Source organism: Sitophilus oryzae, unplaced genomic scaffold (assembly GCF_002938485.1).
Source record: "Sitophilus oryzae breed Bouriz unplaced genomic scaffold, Soryzae_2.0 scaffold_1718_pilon_pilon, whole genome shotgun sequence".
Classification (NCBI taxonomy): domain Eukaryota; kingdom Metazoa; phylum Arthropoda; class Insecta; order Coleoptera; family Curculionidae; genus Sitophilus; species Sitophilus oryzae.
In genome coordinates this window covers 1,478,899-1,495,788 of record NW_022146411.1, presented here as the reverse complement: position 1 = coordinate 1,495,788, position 16,890 = coordinate 1,478,899, and the positions used below count along the sequence as shown (strand labels likewise).

The following is a 16,890-nucleotide window of genomic DNA, read 5'->3' as shown; positions in this document are numbered from 1 at the left end:
CAATTTTATTCTTTATTAAATACATTACCTGTAAAGTCCCCATAACAGATTCTTTTTGTTCATCGCTAAGTAATACAAAGCGGCATCCATAGGATCTTCGTTAGCTTGATATGCCGCTTTAGCTAGAATTTGGACACACTGCCTTAACAAGTTTAAATTTCGTATCCACCATCCTGCACCTAATTCTCTTAATTGCGTCCAGGTGGGTTCTCCTTTTGCATAACTAGGTATTAAATTAAGCAGCTCTTCTTGGCTTTCAGAATGGAACGCCCAAGCTAGGTTATTATTACCCACGCCATTTTTTTGGAACTGAGTTCTCTGAGCCAAAGGCAAGCATCTCAATAAATAATTATAATGCTTCATGGCCAATAAAAATCTTAAACCACAATCATCTAAGTTTTCCGTTAGTAAGTCTTCTGTTTGATTCATGAGGTTTTCTTTGGCCATTGCTGATTTGGCTGCATCGATAGCAAACCTTTCTGCTAAGTCAGTATCACATGTTGATACAGTATCGGCTAGTGCTAATAAATGCATCTGGTCTAAACTGGATAGCCCTGGTAAATGAATATGAGTTAATAGGCGAGATAAGATTCTTCCCTGTTTTGGTGTAAAATGGGTCAATCCGACGTTCCTTTCTGATAGTCGCCGTTCTCTTCTTACAACATCTTCCTCGTCATCTAAAATGTTGTCTAAATCTTCCATTACAATATTATTGTCAAATAATTCATTATAATCTTTCTTTTCTTCTTGTACTACAGCTGTCTCTTTATCAGCCGCAAGTAATGTCCACAGTGGTAGTGGTGGAATATTATTTATTTCATCGTAATCTAAAGTAATTTCGCTAATACTGGCTCTATGTTCAGGACTCCCTGCTGGATAACTTACTGATAATGTTCTAGATCTAGCCCATCCTTGAATCTCTTCAGATGGCTCCTGATTACCTCCAATACACTTAACAAGATGAGCTAAAATAGCTTTAACCCATCTTATTTTACCAGAATTTAATAACTCCATTAACTGTTTAGGATGATATTGGGGTAATACAGGACAAGCAATTCTTGATGCTTCAAAAAGGCCATAGTCAGGCATGTAATCAAGATTTTGATCTTTGTTTCGTTTTCTATCCAAAATTTGAAGATTCACAGAACTGATTCTGCCTAATGTAGGAACAGCAGCCAATTTTCGTTGATTCTCTTGTGTTAATGTTCTAAAATCCATTTCTCTACTACTGTCAGTTTCAGTTATAGCAGCTTGTTTTATTTTAGGATTCTGGGGTTTCCACTGCGTGTAAACGTGCATTTCAGAATCCATACCGACCACTAAAATTCCATCTCTAACCCAGCTTATTTGCATCGGTAATGCTGGTAAGCCGTCTGCAGTTTGAAGTTCAATTTTTCTTAATGTCATCCATTTAAAATCATCTACAAAAAGTGGCTGAGCTAGTGAACTAGCTTTTCTTAATATAGGTCTAAAGTTATTCAATGATTCCTTCATTGCCTTAACATTTGCTTGAGCTAAATCAGTAGATAATGGTGTATATAAAAGAATTTTACTTCCGCACGCTACAGTTAAAATATGAGATCCGTCCTCATTAGAAACCCAATCCAGTTGTACAATATGTTTTTGCGTTAACGGACAAATATTTCCCATTTCAGAAATAGATTTTCTTAATGACTGTAAAGTTGTAAAACTGGGAACAGCCAATAAAGTAGGCTTTATTGGCTCTGCCGATAGCAAATTTGGTCTATCATCTCCAGATAAAGTATGCAAGACTTCATTTATTCTCTGTTTTTTCTTCAACGTCCTAGAATCGTACAGATAACTTAAGTCCAAATGTTTGTTGATATCTATTCTAGGTAGGTGAATATTTTTTAAGTGAATAACATCTTCCAGAATCCATTCAGTTCCTCCTGTAGATTCGCACTCATAAATAGCAACACATAGATTTATGTATCTGGAATCTTGGTCATTTTTATTAGGTCTTGTAAAACTTTTACCATATTTGTAGGCGCAAGCAAGTCGTCCAGAATATGCAACACAAATGTTTAGTACTTGTCCTTCAATCTCGATAGCGGATTCTTTAACCATGTTCCACTCATTCCATACCTTTCCGAAATTTACTACAACACCGCCTTCTTCCAACATATACGAAGATAACTCATTAACATGATTAACATTACTAGACACTGCCCAGAAACGAATAATTCCATCGGAACAAGCTGTCGCAAAACAATAAGGAGCAAGACATGCTGGATAGATTGAGGCAGAACTTAAATGACCTGCTGCGGCCGTGGCGTGAACGATTTCAACGCCATCTGGTAATGGAAGTATTTGTTTTACTTCTCTTGTAACAGTTAATGTTATATGGGGACTGACTTTAGATTGTTTTAAATGTAAAGATTCCACACTGTTTCTTCTTGATAAGTCATGTTCATCCTGAACCAAATTACAATCAGGCACATACATCTGACTTGCGGTAAGAGATAAGTCAGTATCTGTTGAAGAAATAGTAAGCTTCCACATGTGAATAATAGTGTGTTGATCGTTACAGTCTAGTAGAACTATATAAAAAGGTTCTTCAAAGACAGAACACTGCTGTAAGTCAACCATGGCATCTTGGTTAGTAGATTTTGTAGAGCTTCTTTGTCCTAAAAAAGGTTATATATTTAGAACACTAATATAGTGCAATTTATGGCAATGGTAGTTAGACGTTTATGAAAAAAGAATCCCATCAAAAAGATAGAATGTAAAAAAATGCCAAGTCTCGCCACACAGTTCCTTCGCTATAAAAAGTTGTGAGATCTCATGTAAAACCAAGTCAGTTCATTTTATTTAGTCTCGCTTTAAGCACCTATTTACCAATTTTGATATAAACTGTTAGTATCAATATTAGTCATCTTTATTTCCATAATAATCATAATGACTTGGCAATTGCATGCACGGCACCATAATTATAAAAAAGAATAATCTACTATTTCGATTACTAAGTAAATCTAATAAACGGTGCACTTAAGAATAAAGTTTTTAATTACTATAGAATATCATATCGTGCAATTGCCAAGTCATTATAATTATTATAGAAATAAAGATGACTAATATTGATACTAACAATTTATATCAAATTGTTGAATAGGTGCTTAAAGAGAGACTAAATAAAATAAACTGACTTGGTTTTACATGAGATCTCACAACTTTTTATAGCGGAGGAATTGTTGCGAGACTTTTTTTACATTCTATGTTTTTGATGGGATCTTATTTATTTTTGTAGGTTATCCTTTTATTTTTTTTCGGGTCATTCAAAATAATATTAAAGAAATTTGACTATAATTCATAAACTTTGAATTATCGTATAATTAATTAAGTCAGATAATATCAATTGAATTAATTCTAGTTTTATAACGACTTGTGTTTCCGAATTTCGGACTTTCATATAACTCAAATATCAACTTTAAAAATGTTCAATTCATAATTTTACCAATGCTTATTCAAAATTATATTTTTGTCGATTTTACACAGATTTTAATTTTTATCTCGAAAACTATAAGATATAAATCCGTGAATTATTGTTTAAGATATGTATTTAATATTTTACAATCAGAATATTAACGAAAATAAAATTCAAGCCTAGCATTTAACATATTAAACTAAAAAAATGAGTAGGGACTTCATTACAAGTTAAAGTCTAACTAGAAAAAATGTATAAACCTTGAATTATTGTTGGTACATTGATATATAAATAAAATCAGAAGCTCCGATTAATTCTAGTTTTCTATCTTCTAATCCATAAGGATATTTCGAGATTTTTCATTTTTTCCTTTGGTTATAAGCTTAAAGCTACCTAAAATTCTAAATTTCGAGTTTGTGACACATCGAGAAGTACCTTAGAATTTTGATGATCTGTCAGTGAGTCAACGTCGCAATTAAAAAAATTGACAAGCGATAATTCATAAACTATGAGAGATAATTACTAGATATTTTAGTAACCTATCCAGCTATGGTATGTCTTCAAGTGTAGTAAAAATTAATATTCTTGATATATCCACAACGAAGTTACAGGGTGGTCAAAAGTGCCGCTAATACCTTCGAGAAAAGGATGGTACGGCTGTGCTCGACTTGGTGGTGGCACTGCCGTGCCCCCAGATAATGAAAATTTGGGTTTCTACAAAAAAGCTGCATCATCGACCTATACTAGACTATACTGGATGTTTCATTTAAAATAAAAAAGATGCTATAGAGCTTTGAAAATAATTTTCGCCGATGGAGCGTTTCGATCAGAATCTAAATTTTTACTGGTTCTCCATATGTCTAAACTACCATGGACCGTAAATAACCCTATATAATAATTATTAAAAAATAATGTTGGCTGTCCAACAAGGTAAGGAAGACTGTCCAACAAGCTAAGGAAGATTTCGTGAATTAAAATGACAGACAGCAACTGTTACTGCCAGGTATCTTCCCTTTGGACAAACTATATTTTTAACTACACATACCTGTAATGAGCTGTTCCTGATATACATGTAAAAAGGTGGTATTCTGCCACTCAATAGCTTCTGCCACAGTCTCTAATTGTATAATGCACCCGGGTCGCGAAGTGCTTTGTTGGGAAACAATATTAATATTCTCCAGTAGAGTCTCTTCATTAAAAGAGGACATATCGGAAATATCGCTCATGTGATCTTGTTTTTGACGCGTTTCTTTAAAGGACAGATCAGCAAGTAATGTTCTAGCATCAATTACTGCTTGATACACGCGAAGGCATTGACCATCGGAAGCGACAAAACATGCACTTGGTGAGTTGGATAGGTTACCGAGTGTACTAGAAGGCAATAAAGTGGGAATCCAAGCGACGTTGCTAAAAGCTGACGGTTCTGGTGAACTGATTCTTGCTAATTCGCAGATTCCACCCGATTTTGACAGAGGTCCGACGGCATCAACTTTCCATAAAATTAATTCACTGCAGAAACCCTAAAATAGAGAGAGCGTTTCATATTTGAATGGTAAGGTTAAAGCAAATAGAAAATATGTTTCTTTTGTCTAGACCTACCACCCCTTAAAACCTCCAAAAAAGTCTAATGTAACGGTAATCGTAAAACAATTTCCGATGAACTTTGAGTGACAAGCGATAGCGACAGTGCTGCCATATTGTGATGGATTTATCAAATGAATCTTAATTTAAAATTGACAAACAATACATTATATTATATCATTTTTTAAATATTTTTGTTTTATTTTTAATTTAAAAACTAATATTTTAGTAATTAATTGATTTATTTGCTTTATAGCTTTATTATTATTATTACAAACTGGCAAAAACTGGCAAAACTAGTCCATTATGAAGATTATTCTAAGCGTAGCGTAGGCGTTATTCATTTATTTATTTATTGATGTACACCTTACATCGCCACATAAGTGGTAATAACAAGTAAGACGGTGTAATGCTCTAACTAATAATCACAGAATGTATTACCACAGATTATACAGATTATAATCTTTGTTTTTTCTTTATTGTTTTTCGTGGTTCCAATTTTCGGAATCGGGCACTAGTTAGGTGACTAGTTTGCGCACATAGCACGCCCACTTCTGGCCTCTAAAATTGTGCACAGCGCCTAACCGGCACAGTTATTAGAGAGATATCGGAAAACCGAATAGCGTCATCCAGTATTTACGCGTACCTTATCATGGTTACGATATGCGCGAGTTAATTTTTAACGCAACACCCGCTAATAACGTTACCGCATGACGTAATTTGCGGATCAATTACACCAAGCGCTCTTTCTAAAGCTTTTTTCGGGTTCTTGTTATTACCGATTCTGAACCGTCCTAGAACTGTGATGCGTATGCGCAGAAGGAAATATGAAGACATTATTTCATTCGCGCATGCGCTGCAGAGCTCTAGGACGGTTCAGAATCGGTAATAACAAGAACCCGAAAAAAGCTTAAATAACCTCTGACAACGTTTAAAAATTGCTTAAATGGGCATGTGCGGGTATTTGACAACCGGAGCCGGCCGGCGAGATCTTTTACTTTAGGTTATGTTTGAATTGTTTTGAATTATTGCTTTAGTTTTATTAGGTAATTTGATATTTAAGTAGCTGGGATTAGTTCTAATTAAATAAATATGGCCCAAAATCTGGATTCCACCTCTTCCAATACTAAAGAACCTATAAAGAGTCTTAGGTTTACAGCAGATGACGACTTAGCCCGTCTAAGAGAATTTGTTGCTTGTTGCCCTAAACCCACTGGCAGACGTTGAACAATAAAGCACTGGAAATAAGCACTTTAGCCCTTTAGTTTTAAAATACCTAGTAAACAAAACAATTTCAAAGTTTTAAATTCAAAGTTAGGTTAAGTTTAAATAGAGAGTTAATACCACCTCACATAAAGGAAATAACACCTGGCCTTATTAACGTCCATGCACGCTATTCGGTTTAGCGATATCTCTCTATTACGCTGTTTATTGTTATTTTACGCCAGTTTATTTTTGCGCACAGGAAATTTGACTCGTTTGCACATCGTCATAAAAAACAATTTTCGTACCACGAATTAGGGACAAGATTTTTATCTGTATACTTATAGGATACCTAATCTGTGGTATTACAAACTAACGTAGAAATAATATTCTGGTAATAAAGTGGTATAATGTGCTTATCAATCAAACTTACTTCTCTGACTGCAGTCAAGGGTAATAAAGGACCTTTATTATCACGTTCTCGTTCAAAGTAGTTTATCAGGGAAGCTACAAGCACTTTGCGACGACTGTTTAAATGCTTCGGCGTATTTTCAACACACAATTTCAAGAAATGCAATACAAAAACTCGAAAATTTAGTGCTTAAAAAACTGTTTGTGCTTAAAAGTAGTGATGGTAGTACAGTAGGATAACTCGAGAATAATTCGCTAGAGTACTCGATTATTAAAATATACTCTGTTTTTTTTCTCAGGTAAGATTTCGACAGACGATGACAGAAGAAAAGCAGATGACGTCCCATACCAATCTATTTATTTTACTACAAAAAGTTTCTAATAATTTTTAAGTTAACTATGGATGGGTTTAAATATAAACCCGTCATGCGTCTTCTCTTGTTGTTTTTAACCAGTTTTATTGGTTTATTTCAAAAATGGCAGATCGTATTTCAATTTTATTGGTTTGACGGAACGATGAACGACAAACGGATGCCGATGCGTATGAACTCGCCTTTAGATTTTTGACGCTTGTCAAAGTCTTGCCAAATTGTAGGTTATAATTTTGTGTCAACTTTTGTCAAGTACCCTGCGTTTTGGAAGATGATGCATTTTGATTCGTGTTATTACGTGTGTTTTGTGTCTTTTGAAGTCAAGTGGAGGAAAAATCAAGTGAAAATTAACTGTAGACCCAGAGCACAGTTTATGGTTCATACTCGCTGCCCAGGCAGAAAGTCTTATACACCAATAAAGTTACCATTAATAAAGTTCGTATACCATCTCGTCGTAGATAAGTGCATCTCGAATATGGTAGAAGGAACCTACTAAACACATACTAAAAAGTGGAGTAGCTGTAAAATATCGACATCACACGATAGGTAAATAATGGATTTTAGTACTGCAGAAAAATAATATCAAAAGGTACTGGTTTAAAAAAATTAAGATTAAAGTTAAGTAATCAACCTTTAAGGTATAAAATTTGGTAAATGTTATTATTAATAAAATAGTTTGCTTTATTTATGTTGTTTTATTTATTCCTGTAGAATATTACAAATTTGTATTTGTACATAAGTTATATTGATAAATATAATCGTAAATGCGGGTTTCAAAGTTTCATAAAGCTTGAAAGTAAGAAATAGTTCTTTTTTATATTTTTTTGGTATGTGGTGTCTTGTTCTTGTTTGTTTTGTATTATAACACATACCGTTTTTTATTAAATAAAATAACTCGATTACATTTTTTCAGTTTTATACAGTTTTTTTCACAATATTTTGAAGTATCACTTGTCAGTCAAATTTTAAATATATTAATTTCCTGCTATGCGTTCCAGTTGTACCAACTTATTTCTTTGTAAAATAAAATAAACTACTTTGAAAAAAAAATGACAGACACATCTATCACTGTCAAGGATCTTCTCGTTGGACAGACTATAACCGACATCGCTCGATTATGAACGAGCGATGCAAGTGACGAGTACCAAGCGACGAACGCAAGCGATCCTACAATGAAATAAATTGAAATCCGATTTTAATGTCACCTACTCGATAAAAAGCCGAGCGAATTTTCTACATACATTGCAGGTAGCAAATTTATACGATGTCGTATATACCGGGTGCGTCTCAAAAGTGGCTCACCCCTATTACTTTTTTATTTTTTTAGATAAAAAAATTGAGATTTGGTATGTTAGTATATGACATAATGGAAATGGAAATAATTGGAAAAATAGATTTGATCGTCTTATCTAGTGTCTTGCCCTGGCCGGTTAAAAGATGCCCAAATCGTATTTTTGATCATATCTCAATTTTTTTCAAATGGAACGAGGGTGGATCATTAGCATATTTCGAAAAGAAATTTTTTACGAACAATTTGATAGCACACACTTGGTACTTTGCCTCAAATTGTCGTTATGAACCGCATGTTACAATTTCAAATAAACCATATGCGAAAATGTCAAAAGTTGACATATGATATGTCATTCTATACAGAGTGTCATTTTCTACCGAATAAAGTAAAAAAATACCGAGGGTGCGATTTAAAAATCAAAAGTTGCAGTCATTTCCGGTGAAACCAGAAGTGACTGAAAACAATTGAATATGTCAATCAATCCTAATTTATGTCATATACTAACATACCAAATCTCGTTGTTTTATCTGAAAAAATAAAAAAGTTATAGGGGTGATCCACTTTTGAGACGCACCCGGTATATTTATCCGTTGCGTATCTGAGAGACAAAATTTTACGACCTACATCGACAATGCTTCGAAATAAACTAAATCAGGCGATCAAGCGAATCGCTCGCCGCTTACTACTTGCCGTTCATTACAGAAAGAATATGTGCCCTGCGCACGCAGCTTACTGCTTGGCGCTTGTGACGGACAAAAAACCGTATTTTTAAATACGAGCGATATTTCGCTCGAGTGATCACTCGGTTATTGCAATCGCTTGATACTCTAGTACTCGACTATTGAAATTAATCGGTTTTTCCCATCACTACTTAAAAGTACAATTTAAAAAAAATATGAAAATAGGCAAAAACCGAGAATTACTCACAAAGATTCAACAACAATACGATATTATACAAAATAATAACTGACATTAATTGTCAAATAATAAACGACAACGTTGCTGAACACGGCGCAATGTGACCAACATAGCGATAAAAAAAATCGGTTTAAACGAATTTTTGCAGCTTTAATCTAAATAAAATATCTGTTAAAATCATTTGCTCTATAAAGTAAAATTAAGGGCTGCTCGGTATCTTAAATTATACAAATTTTTAAACATTTTTGCCAAAATTTAATTTACTCAGGTTTATAGACTTTAGTGTCAATGTCGATATGATTGATGACGTGCATCGGAAAATGTTTTGCGATTACCGTATATATCTTTCCGTCGTCGGAAGCAAAAAAAAACACAAAGAACAAAGAAAAAAACTACTTAAAAAATTTATATTCGAGAACACTTTAGTTTTTTAAAACAGATACGTCTACAAAACCGTTTTGACGTTGTGATTTTTGTAGACGTATCTGCTTTAAAAAAACTGAAGTGTTCTGGAATAGTTGTATTTAGATAAGTTAAATATTTTTTTTTATTCTTTGTATTTTTTTTGCTTCCGACGACGGAAAGAAATATACTTTTCGAAACGTAAAGCATTATTTTGGCCGTTAGGCAAATTTGTTTATTAGTAAACTACTGCTGACAATTAGCCTCCGATAGATTAACGGCAGCAGTGTTTACAAAAAATTACTATTTTATTTTGTAGATTTTCTTAGTGGCGAAATACCCATAGGACTTTTTTGGAGAGATGAATCCGCCACAGAGGTATAGACATTTTTTACCCCTTAAAATACTTATTTAAAAGACAACATATAAAACAATGTTAGTTATGAAAATTATTACAATAAATAATACCTACATTTGATTTGTGTTGACTTTTGCTTTGATCAATTATATTATGATGGCTTGTAGTTAATAACAACGGCAATACAGGATGACAAGTAATATCATTAACTCTAAATCTGTGCCCTGAAGCTCTGCTTCTATGACCGATACTTAAAACTTGAGCGAATTTACTTTGATCTTGGAACGTTAAATGCCACAGATTTAAAGTACCGTTATCGTGTTTGGTTACAAGATAGACCACAGGGGTCGCTTCATTCTCATCGGACAAGCATATTCCCTAAAATAATATAAAAATTATTGTTCTTCCAATAGAAACGAACCAAATCGTGTTACATCATGTTCCTGTTTGTTTTCATCTTCTTCTTTAACACTACTTAAATTTCTGTGACATACATCTTTTACCAAATGCTTTAATAATGGTGTTGTACTATACAAACTGACAGTAGTAGACATGCTCATTGAATCGCCAACAGGAAACGCAGACGGAATACGAGTTGAAAATGAAACCTGTGCTTGACGAAATGAACCGGGATGGAATTCATCTAACCATTCTACAACCCTAAAATACATGCGAAATTTTTAATATAACGGAGGTATTAAGTGCATCGCTAAAATACCATATTAAAAAGCTACCGTCAACAGGATGAATACTAAATAATAAATCTGGACTATGATGCCAATCTCTTAAAAAACTTTCAATTCTTGCATCGACTCCATCTGGGGCGCCAGACTCCATAAGAGGTTCTAAGGAATGCTCTTCGGATTCCGGGTTTTCAACGACAGGTCTAAAAAGTTTATTTTTCGGGTAAAACTTCATATTCTCTAAGTATAAACTTATATTTAAAAATTTATTTACCTAGCAAATTCTTCCAGAAACAATTCAGCTTGCAGACTAAATTGCATCTCTTTATTATCAAGCCAATGTAAAACAAAGGCTGGTTTTGGATTACAATAACTTATATTTGGGACAAGCGGTATATCAGTTTCCGCGTTTACCGAAGCTGCTAAATGAAAATGTAATCCTGGGGTTACTCCTAAAAAATCGTAATAAAGCAATAGAATTTGTTCAAAACTAATCAGTTCAGGAAAAAAGTTTTGGCATATCCCCACTGAAACCCAAATTAAAAAATTAAAGTTATTTTTGTAAAATGTCTCTGGACAGAACCAGTAATCGCGCTTTGCAAAAACAATGTTATAAAATGTGACAGAAAAAGAACCAATGATTTAACGATAAGTAAAACTACTAATTTCTTTATACTATAATCAAACCGTCTATACTAAGAGCTGGTAAGTTTTGGGTCGAGATTTCCGTATGTAAGAAGGGTATAATATGTTTATAATGTATTAAACAAAGAGAGAACAGTAAAAACGTTGCCAAACGTATGAAATAAACCAATAAACTGTGCACATAGCTAAGAGACGTGGAAGGGGATATAGCAGATTCGGTCGACCCAATCAGTACTTAACATTCTAGGGAAAGTTGTACATCATGCATTCAACTTACGTCTCGTTATTATTTATTTGTTTATTAACAAATCGTTGTAATTTTCCTTACAGCTTGTAAATTTTTAAGTGCAAGTTAGAAACACTTGCACTTTTGGTAAAAAATAAGTGGAAGTGAGTTGGTGTTACGACCACTGTCACGCTATTAGAACTCCGAATTGAAAAATCGATATCTCGGAATCCATTAGAAATAGTTGATTGTATTTTTTTTCTACGCAGACAGTATGTGAAAATCTTTATAAATAAAAAAGGTACACAATTGCTGAAAATTGCTATGCACTAAAAGTAATATATACACTAACGGTAACAGCTAGAAAATTGCTATATGCACTAATGGTAACGGTAAAGTGGACGGTTTTTTTTAAATTTTGAATGAAAAAAAAACAGGCCTATCAAGTTTCTCTTATTTAAACATCTTGTAAAAGATCCGAACTTCAAAATAAAAAAAAGTTTCAATATCTAAAGTGGTTCTTGAGTGATCGCGTGCTATGTGTTAAAAAGTTGAGTTTTTAAAAAGTTAATTTACAAAAAATGGACACCCTAACGATATCCTTATAATTCCATTTCAGATGCTCAGAAACATATCTAATGGTTTTATCTACTCAGTTATCTTTTCGAAAAAAAAAGTCTTAAAAATGAGCGGTTTGCGATTCTAATTTAACTTTACTTAATAGGGAAAGGCGTACCGGAGAAATGTGGCAACGCCGCAACAGCACACCGTCACATTTCTCTCACTCTGACTTAATAAGATCCCTATGCGATTTACTTCCACACATGTAAATACCGACCCAAATTAAATGTTGCCAGCATGGTATATGAAATTTTTTGTTTTTACTAAACTTGATAGGAAACTTCAAGTGATTTTTGTTGGTTAGAAAATTTTAACAAACTGGTTAATTCTTAAAAGCATTGCATTTAGTATGTTTATTTTATTTTATTTTATAACAGTAATAAAATAAAATAAACGTTGATGCTAAAATGCAAATGCTGTATTCATTATATACCGAATGTAAAATCAAGAAATATTTTAAAACATTATCTTGTAATAATAAATGCTTCAAATAATTATGACATTTACAACAAAATTTGTATAGTCCTTACAGCAAATATACAGCAAATATATAATTTTCACAAACGATATCCAAAAAAGAATGACAGAAAAAACAATTTTTGCAATAAAAATTACATACACAAACTGCCACCCTTTGATACAGTTCTGGCCTTTTTGACAGATGTAATTTAAATTCAAGAATTGAAGTAAATTTTCTTTCCACCACAAGAAATATGGCGCTGTATAATATATATGCATTTCCAAAAATTGAACTGCGATAAAAAGCATTTTTTCCATTAATATAATAGAATGTTTCGATTTCTTACCTGTGCCATGGTATCCATAGGAATGAAAATCATGTACACTATAAGTGGAAGGCAAACTTGGGATCGGTTGAGACGATCCGATTAAACCTTGGGCATGATGTTTAGCATTGCGTCTTATATGGAAACATGTTCTAAAATAATACGAGACTTTTAATAATGTTAGGGACGTGTTTCAACATACCAGCTAAACTACAGGGCTGTAACTAAGATGTTTCTGCCAGTAACAAGCGCTTATATTGCAATAATAAGCACTATGTTCATGCTTTAGTTACAGCTGTTTTGTATTACAAGCAAAATAACTTTAAAAACGCACTCGATGACAATTAAATATGAGAATGAGATATATTTTCAATTCAGAGTGAAAATAAAATCTGACAATTTCTTATTAACATCTAAAAATGGTAAAAACAGAATTTATAAAACTTGTGTGTGTTCTTGCAAAAATATCTTAGTACAACACCCTTTAATAAAAATCGTGGAATAAATATATTTATAAAATACACCTATTCACTAACCAATCTATATTACCCTTAGTGATAACCTTTATTTTGACAGCTGCCCAAAATTTTACTCTCACTGCTGAATATAGGTACGAAAAAGTTGCAATAGATATTAATAAATATTAGAACGCAAAAAAGTTAATAAAAACTTAAAGTAAAACGTTTAAAAAATTAATACAAAGTTAAAACACTTCTAATAATTTCATTAAAATATAAAATTATTGTTTTTAGAATTATAACTTCTTTATGAGTAATATTAATTACCAGCAATAGATGTCAAATAATTCATTATGTCTCTGAGCGATATATAAACAAAAATAAAGTTGAATTAGATTCACAGGAGGGGGTTGTTAAAACACACCTCCAACTTTGTGACTGGACAAACAATCTCTCTAGGGAATGCAATCCCGCAAATGCGGGATCCCTCTGATATTCCGCGGGATCAAAGTTGCGGGATTTACCGTGCGGGATCCGCGGGATCGACACTTTACTACTGGATTCTATATCGATCTCGATCAAGGTCAAACCGCTTCGTTCCGGGCCGATGCGTCGACGCTCGGAACCCGGGGGATACCCCTTACGGCTTGGCCATTAAGTGAAACAAACATTGTCAGATGTCTTTCTGGTGTATGTGCGTAAATGAAGAAAAGCGTTTAACTAGTACTTGTGGACAATTTCGTCAAAAAACTGCCGGACATAATTATCGGGACAAGCAAAATTTTAGGGTAAATTTAAAGTTGAATATCTCTTGAACTAAAAAAGATTTTGGGATGCGGTTTGGAGACCCAGGTTTTAGATGCATCTATTGTGATTAAGATGCTATGTGGTTTTCGAAAATATATTAAGCGAATTCTCGTATACAGGGTGTTTTATAAGAGTGTGAAATTTTGGTCAAGAATCTTTTACCGCAAATTTACAATTTTTAAAAAATCGAAATTTTTACCAAGTACGTCTAATCTGTATTGAAATTAGAATAAACAATTTGATGGGTTTCTTTTTTTTTTGTTTTAAGGAAAATACGACATTTTTTTTCAAAAAATATGCATTTTTAGTCATACATATGGTCCTAAATGGTACAAAAAGCTTTGTACATTCTGCATATGCCAAAAAATTGATATAGAGTATATCTAAAAGCAGATAACTAACACAAGTTAAAAAAAACTTCAACATCAAAATAATATTTTCATTTATAAAATAAGTAGATAAATTATAATAAAATTTAAGTTTATTTAATATTAAATATATTGTTTGAACACCCTGTATATATCGGTCCAAATTTCTGTACAGCTAGTTGAAGATACACGCTATATCAATATATTGTGGGCCTATGCAAAATGTACAATGCCTTTTGTACCATTTGGAACCAAATGTATGACTATTGTTTACAGTCCCGCAATTTTGCGGATCCGCCGGATTGATTGCTTTAATCCCTCAGTTTTGCGGGATTGAGATTTTGGTGCGGGATTACATTCCCTAAATCTCTCTAAAACAATTAAGGAACCTTGCCTAAAGTCATTCAAAACTGATATGGCATATAAATACAAAAATTAACGTGTCTACTCATTGGAGAGATGACGATATATGGGGTATTAAGAGAGGCCCTATTTTGACAAATCTGACAGTTAAAATGTCAAAAATCAGAAAATTAACTTAAAATATAATTTTCACTTAGATATTCCAATCAATTACGGTACATAGCGTAGTTGAATGTATTATTTAAGATTTAATATGTTTTTATGGGAAAATTATGAATACAGTTGCTCTTCTGGCTTATTTTAAATAATACGGGAGAGAATCCTGAATTATTACTTCAAGATTTTGCTCCCTCTTTCGTGTTATAAGTATAATTTAATTAAAACTATCAAATTAAACCAATAAATAAATCTGTTACCGTTTCGGAGTTACGGGGTGTTTTCCAAAAATGTGCATTTTTAACAAATCGCTGTAACTTTTTTGCTGAAAAATTGGAAATTTATCGATTCCTCTTTAGGATATAGAGGTTCTAAAAATTCGCCTACTTTGAATAAGTAGGCATTGAACGGCACCGGCTGTAATGCAAAAAAATTCTAGCTGTGGGCAGCAATTGAAACGAAAATAACATTTGCAATGAGATATGCAGAATTTTATAACAATTTAAACAATCTTTCCAAAAAAATCCTTTATGGGTATTTCGCCACTGCACTGCAAGAAAATCTAAACGGACGCTGCTTGTCAGAAATGTATCCAACAGAACGTCAACGGTTTCTTGTAAACGTATCTGTTTTAAAAAAGTAAGGTGTGCTCGAATAGTTGAATTTAAATATTTTAAATAGTTTTTTTCTTTATTCTTTGTATTTTTTTGCTTCCGACGACGGAAAGAGATAACTTTCCGAAACGTTAAGCATATTTTTTTCTTTGTTAGGCAAATTTGTATTACTGTAAACATAACTTCTGACAAGCAGCGTCCGTTTAGATTTTCTTGCAGTGCAGTGGCGAAATACTCATAAAGGATTTTTTTGGAAAGATGAATCCGCCACATAGGTATAGACATTTTTTACAATTTAAACAATATTTAACAACATCAACACATTTAAACTATATCTAATAACAATAAAAATAGCAAAAAAAATTAACAGCAAACCAAGACATGAGATTTTGTTGCAGGTGTTCGACATGTCGACCGTCCTCTGTTATAGACAGACGGAACCGTTTTTGAACATTTCTCGCGGAAGTCATTAACTCAGTTGGGGTGAAAGATATCTTCGCATAACCGCTAAGTACCTCTAATTTTTGTCTAGATTATACGGGCAATTTAAAAATAAGAACCTTTATTCTTCCGCCAAGATAAAAAGTCCGGCGGCCTCGACGGCCAACGGTTGGGATTTTGATTAGCAATTCCATTATTCTCGAAATTGGTTACAAAAATTTGCTGATAACTTCAGCGGTGCCTCCTTTTGAGTTCCATTAGGGGCAGACCATCAATAAGGGGTCTAAAGCCTACTAGTTAAAAGTGGCGAGTTTTTAAAAATTCTGTATTTCGAAAAGGACTGTAACAAAATATCAAGTGTGCTATATTTTTGGAAAGGTAATTTTAAGTCCTTTTCAGTTAATTAAAAATATACAGGGTACAAAAAAACATTTTTTCTATTGATAACTCTTAAATTATTAATTTGAAAAAAAATATACATAAACCATTAAATTCTAAGTAAAAAGGTGCTTTGGAAATGTTTTCATAAAAGTACAAAATTTTCCATAGCAAAAAAGTTATAGAAATTTGTTAAAAATGCACATTTTTGAAAAACACCTAGTAACTCCGAAATGGTAACAGATATCAATGTGCGGTTTTCACCATCATGTTTTTGATAAAAAATGAGCTCCAGACACCGATATTACTTTTCGTCTATCTCGTCTATCTAGGGTGTTTCCCTTTAAAAGCGTCCAATTTGGCCC

General features: G+C 33.0%; 1 protein-coding gene across 3 annotated transcripts in view; it reads right to left on the bottom strand.

Moving 5' to 3' along the window:
* LOC115881397 (dmX-like protein 2) overlaps positions 1–16,890 on the bottom strand; it is a 66,735-nt gene that overhangs the window by 31,014 nt on the left and 18,831 nt on the right. For all 3 annotated transcript variants that reach the window (XM_030898855.1, XM_030898857.1, XM_030898856.1), the window contains exons 7-13: positions 12,962–13,092; positions 10,938–11,115; positions 10,699–10,866; positions 10,415–10,640; positions 10,095–10,358; positions 4,491–4,965; positions 29–2,648 (exon numbers count right to left, since the gene is read on the bottom strand). In XM_030898855.1, the coding sequence (XP_030754715.1) occupies positions 29–2,648; positions 4,491–4,965; positions 10,095–10,358; positions 10,415–10,640; positions 10,699–10,866; positions 10,938–11,115; positions 12,962–13,092 (4,062 nt within the window). The remainder of the gene's footprint in view (positions 1–28; positions 2,649–4,490; positions 4,966–10,094; positions 10,359–10,414; positions 10,641–10,698; positions 10,867–10,937; positions 11,116–12,961; positions 13,093–16,890) is intronic.